The sequence below is a fragment of the Buceros rhinoceros genome, unplaced genomic scaffold (assembly GCF_000710305.1).
Source record: "Buceros rhinoceros silvestris isolate BGI_N320 unplaced genomic scaffold, ASM71030v1 scaffold10531, whole genome shotgun sequence".
In the NCBI taxonomy this organism is placed as follows: domain Eukaryota; kingdom Metazoa; phylum Chordata; class Aves; order Bucerotiformes; family Bucerotidae; genus Buceros; species Buceros rhinoceros.
This window is the reverse complement of record NW_010394840.1, coordinates 36,175-53,299: the sequence shown is the minus strand read 5'-3', so window position 1 is coordinate 53,299 and position 17,125 is coordinate 36,175. Positions and strand designations below refer to the sequence as shown.

At 39.1% G+C, this 17,125-nt stretch overlaps 1 protein-coding gene across 1 annotated transcript in view; it reads left to right on the top strand.

The window, feature by feature from the left end:
* The first annotated feature begins 5,550 nt into the window (after positions 1–5,550).
* Positions 5,551–17,125, top strand: part of SPATA6 (spermatogenesis associated 6) — a 33,468-nt gene continuing 21,893 nt past the window's right edge. The window contains exons 1-6 of the mRNA XM_010145347.1: positions 5,551–5,709; positions 7,250–7,298; positions 8,146–8,187; positions 9,500–9,624; positions 14,040–14,120; positions 16,518–16,778. Of these exons, the coding sequence (XP_010143649.1) occupies positions 5,551–5,709; positions 7,250–7,298; positions 8,146–8,187; positions 9,500–9,624; positions 14,040–14,120; positions 16,518–16,778 (717 nt within the window). The remainder of the gene's footprint in view (positions 5,710–7,249; positions 7,299–8,145; positions 8,188–9,499; positions 9,625–14,039; positions 14,121–16,517; positions 16,779–17,125) is intronic.

Here is a 17,125-nt window from a genome sequence, read left to right as displayed (position 1 = left end):
GGAGCCCGCCGTCCTCAGCCGGGCCGCTGGCTGGAGGTTTTGCCAGTTTTGCCCTTCTGGCGGCGCTTCCCGCCCCGCTTCCTCCTCTCAGCCTTCGCCCCGGTCTCCCGGACCGTATGTTCTTCTGGGAGGCTGATGCGGGCCTTGTTGCCAAGCGAGGGGCCGCTCTCCGTCCGGACGCCAGCTGAGGGCTGGCTTCTAGGCAGCTTCTGCCCGTCCTGTGCTTGCATCCTCCGGCAGTCGATCCCTGTGCCCCCCACCTCGGTGTTAAGCAGCAGCCGAGCTCCTTCACAGTTCTCACGTTCCTGTGGAAAAGGCCTTTGTTTCAAGAAACGCTGGTTCTTAGGAAGCTGTACATTGTGGGGAAAGCACTCTTTAAAAACAGAACAAAAGACACCCGAGGAAACAGCAGCTTGTACCTGCCCCATGCACTTCTGTGAGCCATGAGGTCCCTGTGAGGGGCAGATTGTGGCACCAGGTGCTCTGAAGTAGTGAGTGTTACAGGTAGGGGGGGAGATCAGTAGTTGTGAAACTGGAAAGTTTTTACATTAATCTTGTTAGGACCATTCCTTGTGCACTTTGCAAAGTTTTCTGCTTATATACAAGGTGGGAGTAAAGTAAGAGTCTGTATCATTCTCCTGATAACTTTTAAGTAATAGTTAAGGTAGATGGTGCTCTGTTACTCTGGAGCTTTTGGCTTTGTACCCCAGGTTGCTCTAATCCGGAGGTCAGGCATCCTCATGGCCAAGTGCTGCCAGAATACTTGCTGCTGAAAGGAAAACCTGAGGTGCCATCCAAAAATCAAGCACAGATCCAGAAGTATATACTGGTAGTGGACCCAGCATTCCTGATTGCTGAGCCACCTTTGTTCCCAAATTTGTGTAGCTGCCTGCACATAGCTGATGCGGGTATCACCCCAACGGTGCTGCCCTGCTGGCTCAACAGTTGATGTTTGTCTTCATGATGCAAAGGCCCTCTTGGTTCCTGGAAAGGAGCTGATGTGCTTTCCTTTTCTGTTCCTGCTGCCATGCTTTTCTGTTCATGTGCCAGGAGAGAGTACAGGGAAGGTGTTCCCCCAGGGTCAGGATTCTTCAGTTGTGGGATATTTGTTATTTGCTCTGCTCTCAAGGCTGCAAGTAATAGTGGAAAGGAACAGGAAATCTATGACACAGATCTGAGTGTGCCTCTCAGTACATGTGGGTCGTACACTTATATCCCTGCTATGCTATATAATTTCTCTCAGGTAACCCTCTTAATAGATGTATTTAGTCTGGTTTTGAACCACTTGTTTTGCCTTTCCCCCTGCACTGGAACCTATTGCGGCATTTCACTGCTGTGACAGTTTGAAAACTTTCCAGCCAAAGTTTCATCCTAGCTAGTCGATGCCCTAGTCTTATACAAATGTCAACACTGGCCTTTCACTTAAATAATTTTTGTTCCATCGTTGGTATTTGCTCTCTTGATGTATTTTTTGGGCAGCAGTTCTGTCATTTCACAATTGATCTTTGTCAGCTGAAGAGACCTGATTCTTTTGGTAGTGTTTTGTGTGATGGGCTCACCAGTCTTCTGATCATCTTAGTGATGGGTGTGACTCTTCCACTTCCAACTGCATTGATCAGATCAGAGCTGAATTCAGCATTCCAGATGGGTTCTCACTGTTGTTTTAGGTGATGTCAGGAGATAAAACTCCAACGTTCATCCTTCACATCTTAATGTTAGTCTCTTCGAAGCTGTCCTGCAGTTATGCTGTCATTTATGAACACACTCATCATTGTCTGCTCAGCCAGCTTTGAAGGTGAAAGGTAAAGGTGAAAGCAAAAACTGTGCTTGTTACACAGTAGGTGTATCTCAGTGTTGTTACTGTGGTCCTGCAAACAGCTTTTCTATATCTTTTTGTTGACTTCTGGTGATTTCTGACTTTTAATTGGAATAAAAATTACAAGGACACTCTGACTTCTTATGTCAGGGTCATTTTAGATATCAAAGGACAGGGAACCCAGAATGTATAAAGGAATATTTGTAATAGTAAACCTCAGCTTGATGCCTCCCGGTTTTGCACATTGTTGATGCCATCCTTTGGCCAGTTCTATACCAGCTTAGGACTTTCATACTAAGTCTCATCTTCTGCATCATAAGTGATCATTTCTCATGTGGCACCATATGATGTCCTTTATCCAGAAAATAAGTTTTCAAGAAAATGTCAGGTTTTGCTTGATTGTTCTATCTTTATGAGACACATGCTGCTGGGCCTTTTTCTAGTCATGTTTTCCTCCATATCTTTATTCTTTACTTTTGCATATTTCAATATTCTGGTTGATGGGTTATAATTTTTCAGATCTCTTTCTCTCCCTCACATGGGCCTTGTGTTTGTTGTTTGTCAGCAGATGCTACTATCATTGTTTTCATAATGTAGGTTTTAGTCACGTGGAAGAAAAGTTCCATTCTCTCAGAACCTGGACTGAGTATGATTGATGGCTCCTTGCTCCAGGCCTGGTGCTGTTTCCTTCTGTTTCCATCGTTTCATTCTTTAAGTTGGTTTTTTGCTCCTATGCGAAGTATGATTAAAACCAAGGTAAAATACTCTGTTGTGTTTGGGACACAGATTTGTTAGTTTTCACATCTTGGTAGATTTATACTGCATACACTGGTTTTCTCCTTGTTCACTGCATTTGTGGCTAAAGACTTGCCCAAATTTCTGATTCCTTTTCCTGTTCTTTTACAATGCTCTGCGTATTTCTCCGCCCTCTATGAAACCTATCCACTCGTGTCAGAAGTTCTGTTCTTTTTTTTTTTTTTTTCCTTCTCTTGCTTTAGGATGCAGATGGGTTTTGCTCCCTTTGTCTTAACGAAATTCCAGGCTCTTTTCCAATCTGAGCCTACCAGCTCTTTGGTTTATCTCACTGTTAGTTTTCTTCATTTCTGAAAGGCTGCTCTTCTGAAAGGGAAAACCTTGGTTAAAGACCTTATTTGCTTTATCCTGCCATTAATTGAAATTGAATAATTCATGATTACTCAGACTGAGATTTCATTTTTATTTAGGTTTTTGAGACTAATTTTGGTGCCTACCTCTGCTGCTGGCATTTAGATTGCTCATGTAGCAACAGAATGAAATTCACATTATTCTTTCTGTCATTGCTAGATGGAGAATTCACAACTGTGGCAGCGAAGGTAGGTAAAGATTTAAGCACTGAGATGAATTAATAGCTTTGTGGGTTGCTGCCAGGTAAGGAGACTAAAATGGCATCTCTTCACATTGAGGAGATTAATTTTGCAACTCTAAGTCCACAATGCTATTCTGTCTGGAAGCTTGCACTCAGCACAAGTTAATACTCTCCATCGCCCTTCATAGAGAACTCTTGTTTTTATGGTAATGAGCAATTAAAGGGATTTTTCAAGGCCTGCCTTTTCCACTGCTTACATACACAGCTACAGTTTTGGGACTGTGTGTCACAAAAGCCATAGGGGGTTGTGGATCAGTAGAATTCTGTTCCTTTCCATAAAGTTAGAGGTTTCTTTGTGGCTGTTTGTGATGTCCCAACAATAGGGCTGGTACATCAGTACAACAGTAGGTTCTCCATCCTCCTGGGAGATGCAGCAGAGAAGACCAGGATAACACCATCCTAGATATTTATCATGGTCCTCCTGGTTGGTTGTAAGACCTGTTAATTGCAGGATTGCTCTCCCTCTTCCTTAGCTGATTGACAGATAATACCGTTCCAGGTCTTAAAATGGTCCCTCATCCTGCCTGAACAGTTTGAAGTCAGGTGTAAGCTTCAGTTTGTCTCCTAAGCATCACGCAGCTCCATGTATGACATATTACAAAACAGATTTCATGAACCACAGATGCACATGTGACACTCGTTACTGGAGGTGATTTAAAGTTCCATGAACATGTAGATTTGGTGTTCCAGGCAATAAATCGTGCAGTTTATCTCAAAGGTAGTGCAAGCACAAGTTTCTGCATGTGCTATCTTGCCCCACGTGCCGATTTGTAAGAATTTTTTTTCTTTTACAGGATAGTAAGAATAAGTGGCACCTTCTGTTTGCAGTTTTGCCCTCTCTGATGTTTTCAAATCTCTCACTTTTCATCTCAATAAATAGGCAAATATTGGTTGCCTCCCTAAGGTGAAAGGCACAAAACTCCAGCTAGAAATGACTGTAAAAGTGAGAACCAAGCTAATATGGCTTGTGGTATGTAGTTTGGGGGATCTTGCCTCATGTAAGTGAAACCTGTCTCTCACTCACTCCTGTTCACACTTGCAGCTCCGTGAGTGCCATATAAGGTGTTTAATGCTTGACAGTGTTTCAGTTGGGATATCCATTATTCTGGCACTTTTCTTGCAGATTTGAAGCCCTCATTTACATGGAAAGGAAGCCCCCTTTTTTTTTCGTTGGATACCTATGAGAGTGAGAGTATGAGACGTGCTATTTTTTTTTAGCTTGTAGTCTATGTATAATAATCTGTCACACATTGGTTTCTGTTATTTCTTTCACCTGAGGCTGTTTTCTGCTGTTTATATAGTTTTCTTTAAATCCAGTTAGGATTTCTCAAGTAAGATGTTGATTTGGGAGTAGGAGACTGTAACCAAAGCACTTATTTTAATTCCTGTCACTCTCCCCCTTTGTCTTTCTACCTGGCAATTGAAAGTCTGAACACTTTCTCCAGCAACCTTCTGTTGGAAGAGACAACCTCATATTTATTATACTGAGATAAAAAGTGAGCAGTAGAGCAGAAGTGATATGTGACAATTCTCTGGCTGGGTAGGAGAATAAAACCATGTGGCTTGGAGAAAACAGCAAATAGTTTTGCAGTGAAACTGCAAAACTCAGCTTTGCAGTGAAAACACAACCAAAAACGTCTGGTGTTCATCAGAGCTTTAAAAACATACCAACTTCTTATTTAAGAATAAGAATTGTCTGACAAAAGTTGAGAGATTAGTGGCAGTATTTGGCAGCCTAATGAGGAGCCTTCCCTGCCTGGAATACCCTCCAAGGTTGCCAAACTTCTCAGAAGTGCCGTGTGTCTGATGGTAACGGAGCAGGAGTTGCTTTTTCTTATTTACATATTAGAAGACAAAATTAATATAATATTTGCAAATAAACCTGCCCTTTTTGGTGGCTGCACAGAGTATAGATATCTAAGCGTGTACATTTACCAGCTTCATGGTCTGTGTTGCTATGCTAGGTTTTTGTGTCATGGCATCACGTAGACCTCATTCTACATGATTCTTCATATAGAGGCTGATGTGACCCGTGATGCTTAACTCTTACATAGTCAGTGGATGCCTTTAACCATATTAACCCGGGACGGGATAGCAAGTTTCAGCTTTGGTTGAAGACAATGGAATGTGTTTACTTACAATAAGATGAATTTGGTCCCGATTATTTTTAAATGGTGACTGTTTTTCCTGGTCAGTCTGTACCGATAGAATTGCGTTTTAAAAGTCTGTTATAATCTGACTCTTTGGAATCAACCATTTCAGCTTTGACAATTTCATTTTTATCTTGAAAACAGCCGTTACTTCTATAACTGAAGTTCAAGTTTGTTTAATGAATGTGTTACTCTCACAGATAACTTGCCCTGGAGTGCTGCTGAAAGACAAAGAGGAACTTTATCTCGGTGTCTCTGTGCTTGGGCAGTACAAAAAGTCTCACCGCGTCCCTGCAGTGTTTCCACTCGTCTTTCAAGAAAAGCTAGTGTTTGAAAAGGTAAGATAATGTCAATAGCTAATACCAGCCAAATAAAACCCATCCCAAACTCCACAAAGACTCACTGCAAAAACCCTGAGCACAAAGAATTGCACTAGGGGTGGTGTAGTGTTATAACTCCTGCTTCTCTGCAGCACAGAGAAGGTGTGTGCCCATACTAGCCACATAGTGACTCCAGAACAATGTGTACTGAAGATTATAATGTGTGATGAGCCTTTTTAGGTGTTTGTTCATTCTTTTGTGAAGTGTCCTTTTGCAGTGTCTGTTTTCCTGACTTGGAAGGCACTGGATGGTGGTGTTCTAAAAATTATGGCAAGGTGAAGAACAGAGACTGTATGATATAGGAGAGTCAAGTTCATTTAGTAGAAAGATAGAATAGCAACTCAAGTGGTTTTGGTGACATCCCTCTCCCTTTGAGATCCTTTTTTCATGGTTTGTCACCAGAATTCCCAGATTGGTACTCTGGCTTTATAATTTGTAGTTGTTTATCACACATTCCGAGTCCCCACTAGCTTCATTATTAGTGCCACAGGGATAATGAAACACAGTATCTTACAGATATGATCTGGCTTCTTCACTACCTATGAATAATAGTACTTTGCCCTTTCTAGTTCTTTTCCATTAAGCATCCCCCCACACTTTGAAAACCAGACTGAGTAAACATCAATGATGGTCTGGTGATGTAGGTAAGATACAAACAGTGATAATTTCACCAGCTACTGAAGAGTAGTAAAAAAGACTGTCGTTCTTTAAAGGCAAACTTACCACAAACTGCTTAAGGAAAATGTACTGAATACTATTTTCAGTGTAATTTAGAAGAACCTCAAGACACCAGGATCTATCTGCTTACAAAAGAGGTGAACAAGGAAGCTGAGAATAATATCTGTCTTCCTACAAAGAGCTATTGATTAGATCTAGGTACTTGTCGAACACCAGTACGTGGTGTTTTTTAGTGTTTGGTACCTTGACCAGCAAAGTAATCTGCACCACTCTGGTGATACTTCTATGCAGAATTAGAGGGAAGTCTGTTACCTGCTGAGTATCTACTGCGACACCCTCCCCTATTCCTTGCCATCTATTCTCATGGGATTCAGGTTAAAAACCCTCTTGAGCAGTACTCTATACATCAATAGTCACTTCCATGAGAATGAAGCTTAAAGAATTACTGATCTATTAAAGAACGTATTCTTCATCTATCAGAATTCTAGTACATGCAGCAATTTATCTCTCTCTTTCAAAATTTTCTCAGACAATACTTATCTCTCCATGTCCAACTCCTCACAATGCCTCCTAATTTAAATTTGGAGAGGTAACCCTGAGTGGCTATAAAGCATATACAGGAGTTGCTGGCTTTCAATGGATTTGATCATCTGCCAAATGGTAATTTCAGTTTCCTTTTTTCCAGTGGGGATAGGACTCTTGGCAACTGTCTTGGCAAGGAATAATACTGATTTTTAATTTTTTTTCAACTCTCTTTCCCAGAGGTCCATCTGATGGTTTTGACTGTACCATTATTACTATTTATGAATTTCCTTTCCAGGCATTTGCTGATATAGTTGATCCTGGAGATCTTGTGGAGTTACTGGAAGGTAGGTTCTGCTTTTTCTATACAATACATAATGTGTTGTATACATTAATGTCATGCATGTATGGGCTCTAAAGACTTTTGGGATGTTTAAAGCATGTGATAATTGTTCTCTGAAAAGCCAGTGGTTAACCAGTGTAGTATGTATGTACTAAATGAGCAGATCCCTGGCACTGATGGGTTTTCAGAATGGAAGATTTGTTGTCAGTGCAGCAGAGGGTTTTTTGCTGTCTTATCCAAAATAATTCTCTAACGAAATGCCCCTAGAAATGCATGCTACATGCTTTAGAACAGGAAAAAGGTAAAAACTCATAATTAATGGAAAATCCAGCTGGTTATCCAGATAGTTAATGGATTCCTTTATCTGCTCATTTATTTGATTAATTTCAAATAATGTAAGCATAAACCTTTGACTTTTCTAAAATTGTTCTTCTCAACTTTTAAGAAAATTCTGTGTCTTGCTACAAGTGGAGCATAATGAAATGTAGTGAGACATCACTGACCCTGAACTCAAACTCCAGGAATATGCTCCCTCATACTGGGAATTATCTGAAAAAGTGAAGCTTGCATCATCTTTAAAAGAAGGACAAACTTGGCAGCAGACAGAACTTAACAAATTCTAGTCAAATTTAGAGTTGGCGTTTGTACGCGGCTAATGCCATTGTGTTCCTCTGTGGTATTTATGCAAGCTGTTCTTAATTTTCTCCTATTGTTGATGTAGTGGAAATAGTGTACTATGTTCATTGCTATGAAGCTTAAATCAGTGAGTTGGTTTTCTTGGGTTTCGGCTATGAGAATTACTTTCCATTTTAGCTTTTTTTAACTCATGATAAAACTTTTTTCCTTTCTAGTTGACACAGCAGTACTTGAACTGATACAGCTCGTTCCTCCAGGTATTGTATCAGTCTCTTCATAAATTATGCAGTTTAATAGGTGAATTTCCATGAGGACATTGCCCATTACAGCACAATCACTTTTTCCAACACACAAACAACATAGAAAGCTCTTCAACAAATAGTCCTCTGGATATAAAATGTTAATAGATCAAGAGGATCTCATTCTTGAAAGAGAATAATAACTGAATATTGAAATGTACCATACTCAGGCTTAGGAAAGTGATAATCTTTTAGAATGGAAAATAAACTGAAATCATCCAGTGAACACTTAACGGCATCACAATTCACTTGCAGAGTGGCTGTCTGTGAAATTTCAGAGTGCATAATCTTGTTCTCAGAATGACACTTTTTTCCTTGCATTTTAATGGTGACCGTTGGGAAAACTCTTATCCTCACTATAAGTATTATAGGTCTTTTGGGATATGTGAAGATAATAAATAGCAATTTGTCATACTTCTGTTATTGGTTTGTGTGATTATAAAAATTCAAGTGTGCTCATGAATAATGTAAATCTGCATTTTATTGGAAATAAAGTCAAGTTTTAAAGAGGACTCGTTTGGAAACTCTGGTATTAAAAGCACTCTCTGTCACTTGTCCTTAGTACTTTCAAGGAAACGATTGCTTCTCTCAGGTGACTCTACCAGACTGTTTACTTGAAGAAATGTACTGAGTGTGGATTTTTGTTGTGGGAGAGTAGAAGGTCTTACATAAGGAGTTTAATTTCAGGGGTCAGAGGTAGGTGTGATACAGCCCAACCTAAGCTGACAAGATGACTGCAATAGCACAATTCAATAAACATGCAAGGTTTTCCCCTAAAGAATTTTTTTTTTTGAAGTAGCAAACCAGGATAGTGAGAAAATCTTGGGATAATGAGTTTGATGTTGCTTGTGTTTCTTTCTTACTACTACTGTTACTATTCTGTAATGTGGATTTATACAGTTTTTCATAAGGGATTGGCTTCCATTAAAAATATACTGGTTTATTCTGTGGTGAGGAAGGGAAAGAAAGAGGAAAACAACTGAAGAATTGCCTAGAGTAAACTTCTCATATGTCTCTTATAGAACAGTTAACACAATCTTCTTTAATTTTTTAACAATATCAGTGAAACATACTTTTAGAGTAGATTCTGCTCATTTCTGCTATTGATTTAACTTGATGAGGCCATTTCCTAGTGTGATATGAGTTTTAGAGCCATGCTGTTCATTTGTACAGAACAAAATTTGTCTTAGCTTCAGTATGGTCTTGGGTGTGCTCTCTGTACTATATGGCTTTGTCTGTTTTCCAATTAAAGTATGTATTTTCTTTTTAGTAGGAAAAATTCTAGCTACGTATGAAGAAAATACAAGAGATTTCCTGTTCCCTGACCCTAAGCTTACCCGTGGGCACCATGGTTTAGATCGTGAGATTTTAATGAAGAGGTCCTCTTCCTTTACAGTGAGTGAATGTCTGTGGATTGTATTTATGATACAGTGTGTTTCACTGAAGAAACCCCTTGAACTACTTCAAACTAAAAGCGATTACTTCTGACAGATTTGCCATTTCAGGTGTTGAATGTACAAATCCACAGTTGAACTTTGGTGAAGGTATAATCTTTTTTCAAAATGCTTCAAGAAATTTAATGTGAAAAAGTTAGCTTCCACTTGGTTTGCAGGGTGGCACCATGACATGTCTTCCATTCAATTTAATCTGTGGTGCAGTTTGTAGTGGAAGGGATGAAAGAGAAGAGGGAGATGCCATATTGACTTCACAATTCTCAACAGATAAACTATGTAACTCTCCCCCTCAGTCTCTCTTTGTAGTATTTTGGTTCAGTTTAGGACAATGACAGTGCAAATGTACAGTGCTATGCCATCTGACCTGTGGGCCTCCCTCAGGTGCAAGATGACCTCTGAAATAGTAACTGAAATTTAGCTTAGTGCGGCATGATTGTTTTTCAGTTCCAAAGCCTGTTTCTTAACGCCTGTTCAGGCCACGTACGCTCATTTAGTAACTTGCCTTTTCTACAGTTTCAAAAAAGCTGTGATAAATGACAGCTAGTTGGCAGAATGAGTGCAATGAATTAATGTTAATTTTCTGGAGGTAAGGGCTCAAGTACATAGTAAATGAAAATGAGTTCATCTCACACTGCCATTTCATAGACTTTGGCTGCTGAATTTTAGGTGTCAGTGGAATAACTCAGGACAGGCACTCTGATGATGATGTGGGAAATGTGTTTTGGGGTTTGTTTTATGTGTCTTATGTTGTTTAAGTTTTACTAGTGGATTGGCAGGAGATTTGACTTGAGAAGATGGAACTCGGTTATGATTGGGTAAAAACACATGGCAGGAGGGAAATGCTTGTTAAAGATCATTGGTGTCTTTTAACTGGTACAAACTTTCCCCTGCAAGGACAACCTAGAAATTGCCTAGTCACTTGCAAGTAGAAGTGCTAATTTGGTATCTAATGCTGTGGTGTATTGGAATTAAGGCTGCCATTTTGTGATATAAAATGCATGGTTCTGCAGCAGCTGAAACTGGCCCTGCAAAAATAGCCGTTATTTTTTGACTGTAGCATCTCTTTGACATGACGTGTTGGTGTTCATTGGCATTTGATATGCATGTTGGTGGTGGCTTAAGAGAGGGTGTGAGACTGTATTGCTCTCATGTTATTTGTAGAATAGGTACTTTCCTCATGTTGAGAAAGAATAGAAAGGAAGGTGTTTGTAAATGGGGTGGTATTAGCAAAAAGAGTTCAGATTTTTTATAAATGCAATATAATGAATCTTTGTAGAAGCACAAAGAGACGTTTGAGATTTTTGTTGAACTAATACAAAAATCATGTATTTTCTAATAAAAAGAAAGTGCCATAATTTGTGAGCTATGAGAAGATGTGATCAGAGTCATTTGGATGTGTAGCTGAACGATGACACTCTAGTAGCTTTAAGAAGTTGACTGCTGTAAGACAAAAATGTACTTCCATGTCCTTGGGAGCAGAGTAAATGAAATCCATCTCTGCTCTGGAACAAGGACTGCAGAAGCATCTGTTGCTCTTTTCCATCTCAGAAAGAACAGTTTAAGAAAGCATTTTGGCGTACCGACCCCGTTTTCAGGAATAATAAAAAAGCTGTGTTTGATGAAATTGGCAGGGGGCTCCTGAAAAGAATTTCAAGTTCCTCTCCTTGCTTGCCTAATGGAGTAGCTGTGAGAGGGCTTTTGCCTCCACAGAAATGCAATCTCAAATGCTTCCATCTTCTAGTGTTCCCTAAGCCTCCTGGCAAATACCCCCTTTCTGTCAGCTCGAAGCACTGAGTGTGAATGCTAAGCAAAAGGGTAGGTACTAAACAGGGTCATGAGAACCCTCACATTGTTCCTATGCTAGTCAAGACATGCTCTTCCCACATGAAAAGTTATTTATAGCTAGCTGAGGTGTTGAGTATTTTTGACTGACAGCTGTGCTTCAGTGGCGCTTTGATTCCCAATAAATTTGTCTTTTATTAAAAAAATAAAGGTAGCAACAGCAAGGTTACGGTTGTGGAGTTCAGATAGGCAGTGACAAGCAGTGTCTGATTAACACTGCTAATCTGCCAGTTGGAAGGAATCCCAAGTTGAAAGGATCAGAACTCCTACAGAAATCTGGCACTTGGCTGATAATGTCTCTGGCTAAATGTCTTATGAGGCTTACAAACCCAACACGCAGACAAGATGTGCCTCGAGTTATCTCTCCTGGTACAGTGTTGCCCACCTGAGGCTTTTGCTGGCTCTTCTGTATTTTTCTGCAACCCTTGCCTCTCAGAATATGTTTAAGCCTCGACTGGTTGTGGCTTCTTACAGACCTTCTTATCTCCATTCCCCACCCTCAAGCAGTATTTGCCATGTTACTTGAAACAGTTTCTTTTTAGTTATGCTATCTTTCATTAGAATACCAATACAAGACCTTCTGTTATATATATATATATATTTTTTAAGCTGCAGACTTGTACTCATGCTCGCTACAGTCAAAAGCACATATTGGTCTTGTTTTCTAACTCATATACTTCTAAATATGAATCACCTTTACAGTTTTTCTATGATCAAATTAATATTATGTCAATGTCACTTCTGTTTAATGACTGGTACAGAAGGACTGACTAGCCTGCTCAGGGCTGCCACACCACTAAGCTGGAGGCAGAAGAATAGATCCCAAAATTTTCTGGCTGGATTTTCATTTACAGATATATTTGAGGCTGTAAGGCAGTCTTTATGTAATACTGTATTGGATATCCTGCAGCAATCCCTAGTTTGGGAACTGCAGAAAACAGAAGAATTCCTCTGATTGCTTTTGACCTATGAGTTACTTCTGACATATCCATACCTATGTATGTGAGTACCATCCCATATTACCTCTCTATAAACCATTTCTCTGAAGAAACTGTAGGTTCAGGAGAATTTTTTAGCTCTGAGCATTTAACAGTTCTGTAGTCATTCCCAGTCTCTCTAAGAGCAGTAGGTGCTCTATTGTTGCTTTTTATAGAAGACTTACTAATTCCAAAGTGTCCTTTTTTAAAATTGTTGATAGCACTTGACAATTCATTAGTAATAAAAATGAGTTCATTAAAGATGGTCATCTTTAAAATCTCCTTTATATGCCATAACTTGACTTGATCGGATCTCTTAATTGCCATGATTGAGCTTTCTTGGCATTTTTGTCATTTCATTTCCATAATCTAACCTGGGGCCAGATCAATATTCCCTTATGGGAAATCAGGGTGTGTTTCAGCGGGTGGTAGAGATGGTTTGGTTCCGCAGTAGACTTCACTCATAAAGTTCCTGCGAATTCTTAAGATCATGGGGCAGTGATTTTGTATGTTCCTCTGCACAAATGCCGATGTACGCAGATGCCTTGGGGCAGCAAACTGTGTTGAAAGAAGAGAGGGTGGAGAGTTCTAGGGAGTCTTGATTCTCTCTTTGCTTCTGCAGAGCTCTGTAAGATGCACATAGATGATTCCCACTTGTTTATAGCATTAGCGGCCTTTCGTTCTTTTATGCCTTTCTTTAACGTCGCTGTTTGGGGAAATAACGCTTGTGTGTCATAATCTCTGCCATTTACACCCACTAAATTTTGTACATGTTGGCCTATTCTAGCTAAATTTAACAGGATATAGAGCTCTCAGAGGTACTATGTTTCTAGACATGGCTGCAGTGAAAGAAGAGGAAACCCTTAGCCATGTACAGATGGAGGAACCTGCTGACCATTACTACTTGTGTGCTGGTTGACCAGGAGGCCCAGCTGGACCCCACGATTCCAAATTGGTGCCTTGCCAGCCACATGTTTAAGAAAGGAAGTGGAACGTGGTTATCGAACATGGGAGACAATCTGCAGAGATCAGACTTCTAATGGTTATGGAATGGAGGGTTTTCTTAATTGTGCTATTACAAATGAATAGTTATTTGCAGTGTAACTGACTGATTTTCAAAATGTTTTTACAAGAGAAGATTGTACAATTTGAGACTATTTATAAATAAGTTTCCAAAGTTAGTGTTAATGAAACTTCTAGAGCATGACTGGAATTTTTATTGATGCTATATAGCGTGGCATGAAAAATCTTTAAAAGTGCTTTTAACAAAGGGATGTATTGGAATAAAAGTCAGACCTTAATTGTTGTGCGAAAGCAATATAATCATCTGTAATTGAATTGTCAGAAATGCAAATGTTAGCATCTTGACATTTACCATTGCTGTTCTGTCTTTTCTAATTATCTTTATTAAAGGCTGAAATTAACAAAGGAAATGGCTGAAAATTAGGAATGGTTTGTTACATTAGGTGACATTTACTTCTTTGATACCCTTTATCTTGAGTTGGAGTTTGATGTTCAATTATTGTCTCTCTTCTAGGGAATTGCACCAAAATTGAGATTTTCTACAAGCTCTCTTATTAAAGAAAGTCTGCTAAGCTCAGGCAGGAGTCACATACAGGTTAGCATAATTTAATTGTTTGCAATTTAATTTCTAGATTTAATATTGATAGCTTTGGTCCAGTTTTTGCACGTGCTGCTCACTTCAAACTTTCCTCATTCTTTTGTTATGGTTAAAGCAGTTATCATGGGTGCTTGACAACTTGATTAAATTTTTAATCAAGTATGGGTAGAGAGTAGGTTTGGAACATGACAGAAATGCTGAGAGTTCCTTGAATCTGAAACAAGTATCAGCTGCTGTGTTCTATGATCAGCTGAAGTGTCAGTCCCTAATGTATTTGTAGGTGGGAAGATGCCTTCTCACCATTCCTTGCTGACACTTAAGGACAGTGAAAACTAGGTGAAGTCAGAGAAGGTATATTATCAAAACCAAACAAACTAATTTAATTGTTTTCCATAACAGTATCAGTAACACTAATGGAAATGAAGGGGTTTTTTGTTGAAAAGGCTGTCGCCAGTATTAATCTGGAAATGCTGCTTCTGCAGTGAGCAGAGTTAGAGGTGAGGTAGCTGAAGAGACGGGGGGGAAAGAAACCTCTGTCCAATGTGTTTGTTCATCTGGTAGCACTCTTCTGTGGTCTCATGGATTGGAATTTTGGTTGGGTTTTCTGCCACAAACTGTCACATAAAGCTACTCTGACGTCCTCTGCTTTTTGCTATATTAATGAAAAATGGTGCCACTTCTGTAAAATGGAATGGTTGTCAAGAAGGCTTGCGTGCAAAGAGGGCTGGGTGACTCTGACCTGTTTGTAGCTTTGATAATCAGTTTTCTGAGAAGTTTCTTCCCAATTTAGCAAACAAAATATATTGAGACACTTAGATAAAGAATAAAAAAATAAACAGTAAAGACTGTCATGTCAGAAAACCAGCTTCACTGAAGGTCTGGTGAGAAAGACAGTGGCATTAACAGTTTGTGTGATTCCAGATTCAGACTGTGTTGATACAGGCTATGGAATACAAACACACAGCCTCAGCCTCGTCCATTGTCGGGTGTAGAGGGAAAGGCTTGAAGGCAAGCTGGACTTTTTATTTCTGGGCTTCTCGGAAGTAGTGCATGCAACATTCCAATTTAAGACTATTGTCAGCTTCCTCAAGCTTGAAAAAGAATTTCTAAGGGAAGAAAAGTCTTGCTATACCATTATTTTTTATCTTTTTATAACCTGTGAATTGGGCCATATTTGACTACAAATCTTAATTATCTACACTGCAATATTCAAAGTTAAAACATGCTGTTGACTAAGTACCCTGATAAGAGTTGTACAATCATCTAGAGCACCTTGACCTAGAAAGCTTGTAATCGACTGCTTGTTTAATGCCGGGAGGTACAAAGGCATAGAAATGTATTTCAAACAAAACGTCAGTGCTGGAAACAGTTTCCCAGAATTTGAAATTGGCTACTGAGGAAGTTGGTAGTCATTTGGAGGAGGTGCCAGTCCTGGTGGTTAGGCAGGCGTCGCTGGTAACAACAAAAACTACGCCAGCACCACCCCCATCCTGTGCTGTGGGAGGGGAGGTGGTGAGGTTGGTTGTCCCTCCACTTTCCTTTATTCTGCAGTATTTAAGGATTTTAAAAGCAGTATCAACTCAGAGATAGACTTTTATGGCGATATTTGTAAGTGGTGACATTTTTATAAATTGTAGCTACAAAATCCATATTTTAGATGTCAAGTGCCAATTGCACAAGTAAGCAGCCGCTTTGCCTCTTTTGCAGAAGTATTCACATGATTTGAGAGGATCTTTGGAAGATAATCTTTAATGTTTTGTTTGGGGTTTTTTTGAGAGGGGTGTGTCAGTTTGGGGTTTTTTTTTTAGCAAGCATTGCTTCTTGATTATAACTCTTTAAAGAGCTACTAAAAAATTCACCACAATCCAAGTAAATATAAATTTCAGAGAATGTACTTACACTTCTTGTGAGGCTTTAGGCAACTGTAAATGCATATAATTTAAACTATCAAATAGGCTTCTATTTTAGTTTATGCATTTTATTTTAAAGGTTAAGAATTTTAAACGGTTAAAAATAGTTTAAACAGAAGAAAAAATGTTTCAAATCTGTGTATGTCCAGGTAAAATTTATGTTAAATAAACTGGTGACAAAATTCAGTTTAATTTTTTACATTCTCTGTACACTAACTGTGTGAGAAATCTAATTAATTGGGGAAGTATCAGACACTTAACATCTGACATATCGTAATGTGTGTTTTACCTCCTCCTGGTTTCAGAGAAAATGGTAAATACATTGCTGTTTTTTAAATTGCTGTTTGATTATAGTTTTGCGAGGAGAACTTCAGCTGACATGGCATCTATTTCTGTTAAAATTATTAGTTCCCTGATTGCATTATTTTCAGGCATCTTTGTTCTGCATTCTGTCAAAACAGGTAATTTCTCTTTTTCACTTTAGGGTGACTTGAATCAGGTACATCACTCAACCCCAAATGGAAAATTGCAAGCAAATTTACCAAAGAAAAATATTCTTTCACCTGAGAAAAGCAGGCACTACGAGCAGCCTACCATAGCTTCTAAGTCACGTTCTCCATCTCCGTACACAAAGAGACGAATGTGTGAGCTATCGGAAGAAGCCAGGCAACGACTGGCCCATTTAAACCTTGGTCCTTATGAATTCAGAAGAGAAACTGATAAACCCCCATTTGTAGTGAGACGGGTTCGTATTCTCTCCAAAGTACTTCCAGCTTAAGCTCAGATCAAATATTGTTCTTTCACTAAATACTGCTCAAAAAATTCATTCAGCTCTTAGTTTAGATGAATAATTTTTCGCTCCTTAACCGTCTGTCACATAGTGATTTAAATGTAAAATTAACTAAAACAAAATTTCTTTTATCCGCTTTAGTAACAGACAAAGATCAAATTCTTTCATGAATATCTTGGTTAAATTCTCTGAGGCCCCATTTCTTTTCTTCCAGCGCACTAGACAGGATAATAGGTGTATAAATTCAGCTTGGAAGTAATTGATATTAGTATTAAAAATTCCTGAATAAGACTTTAAAGAAA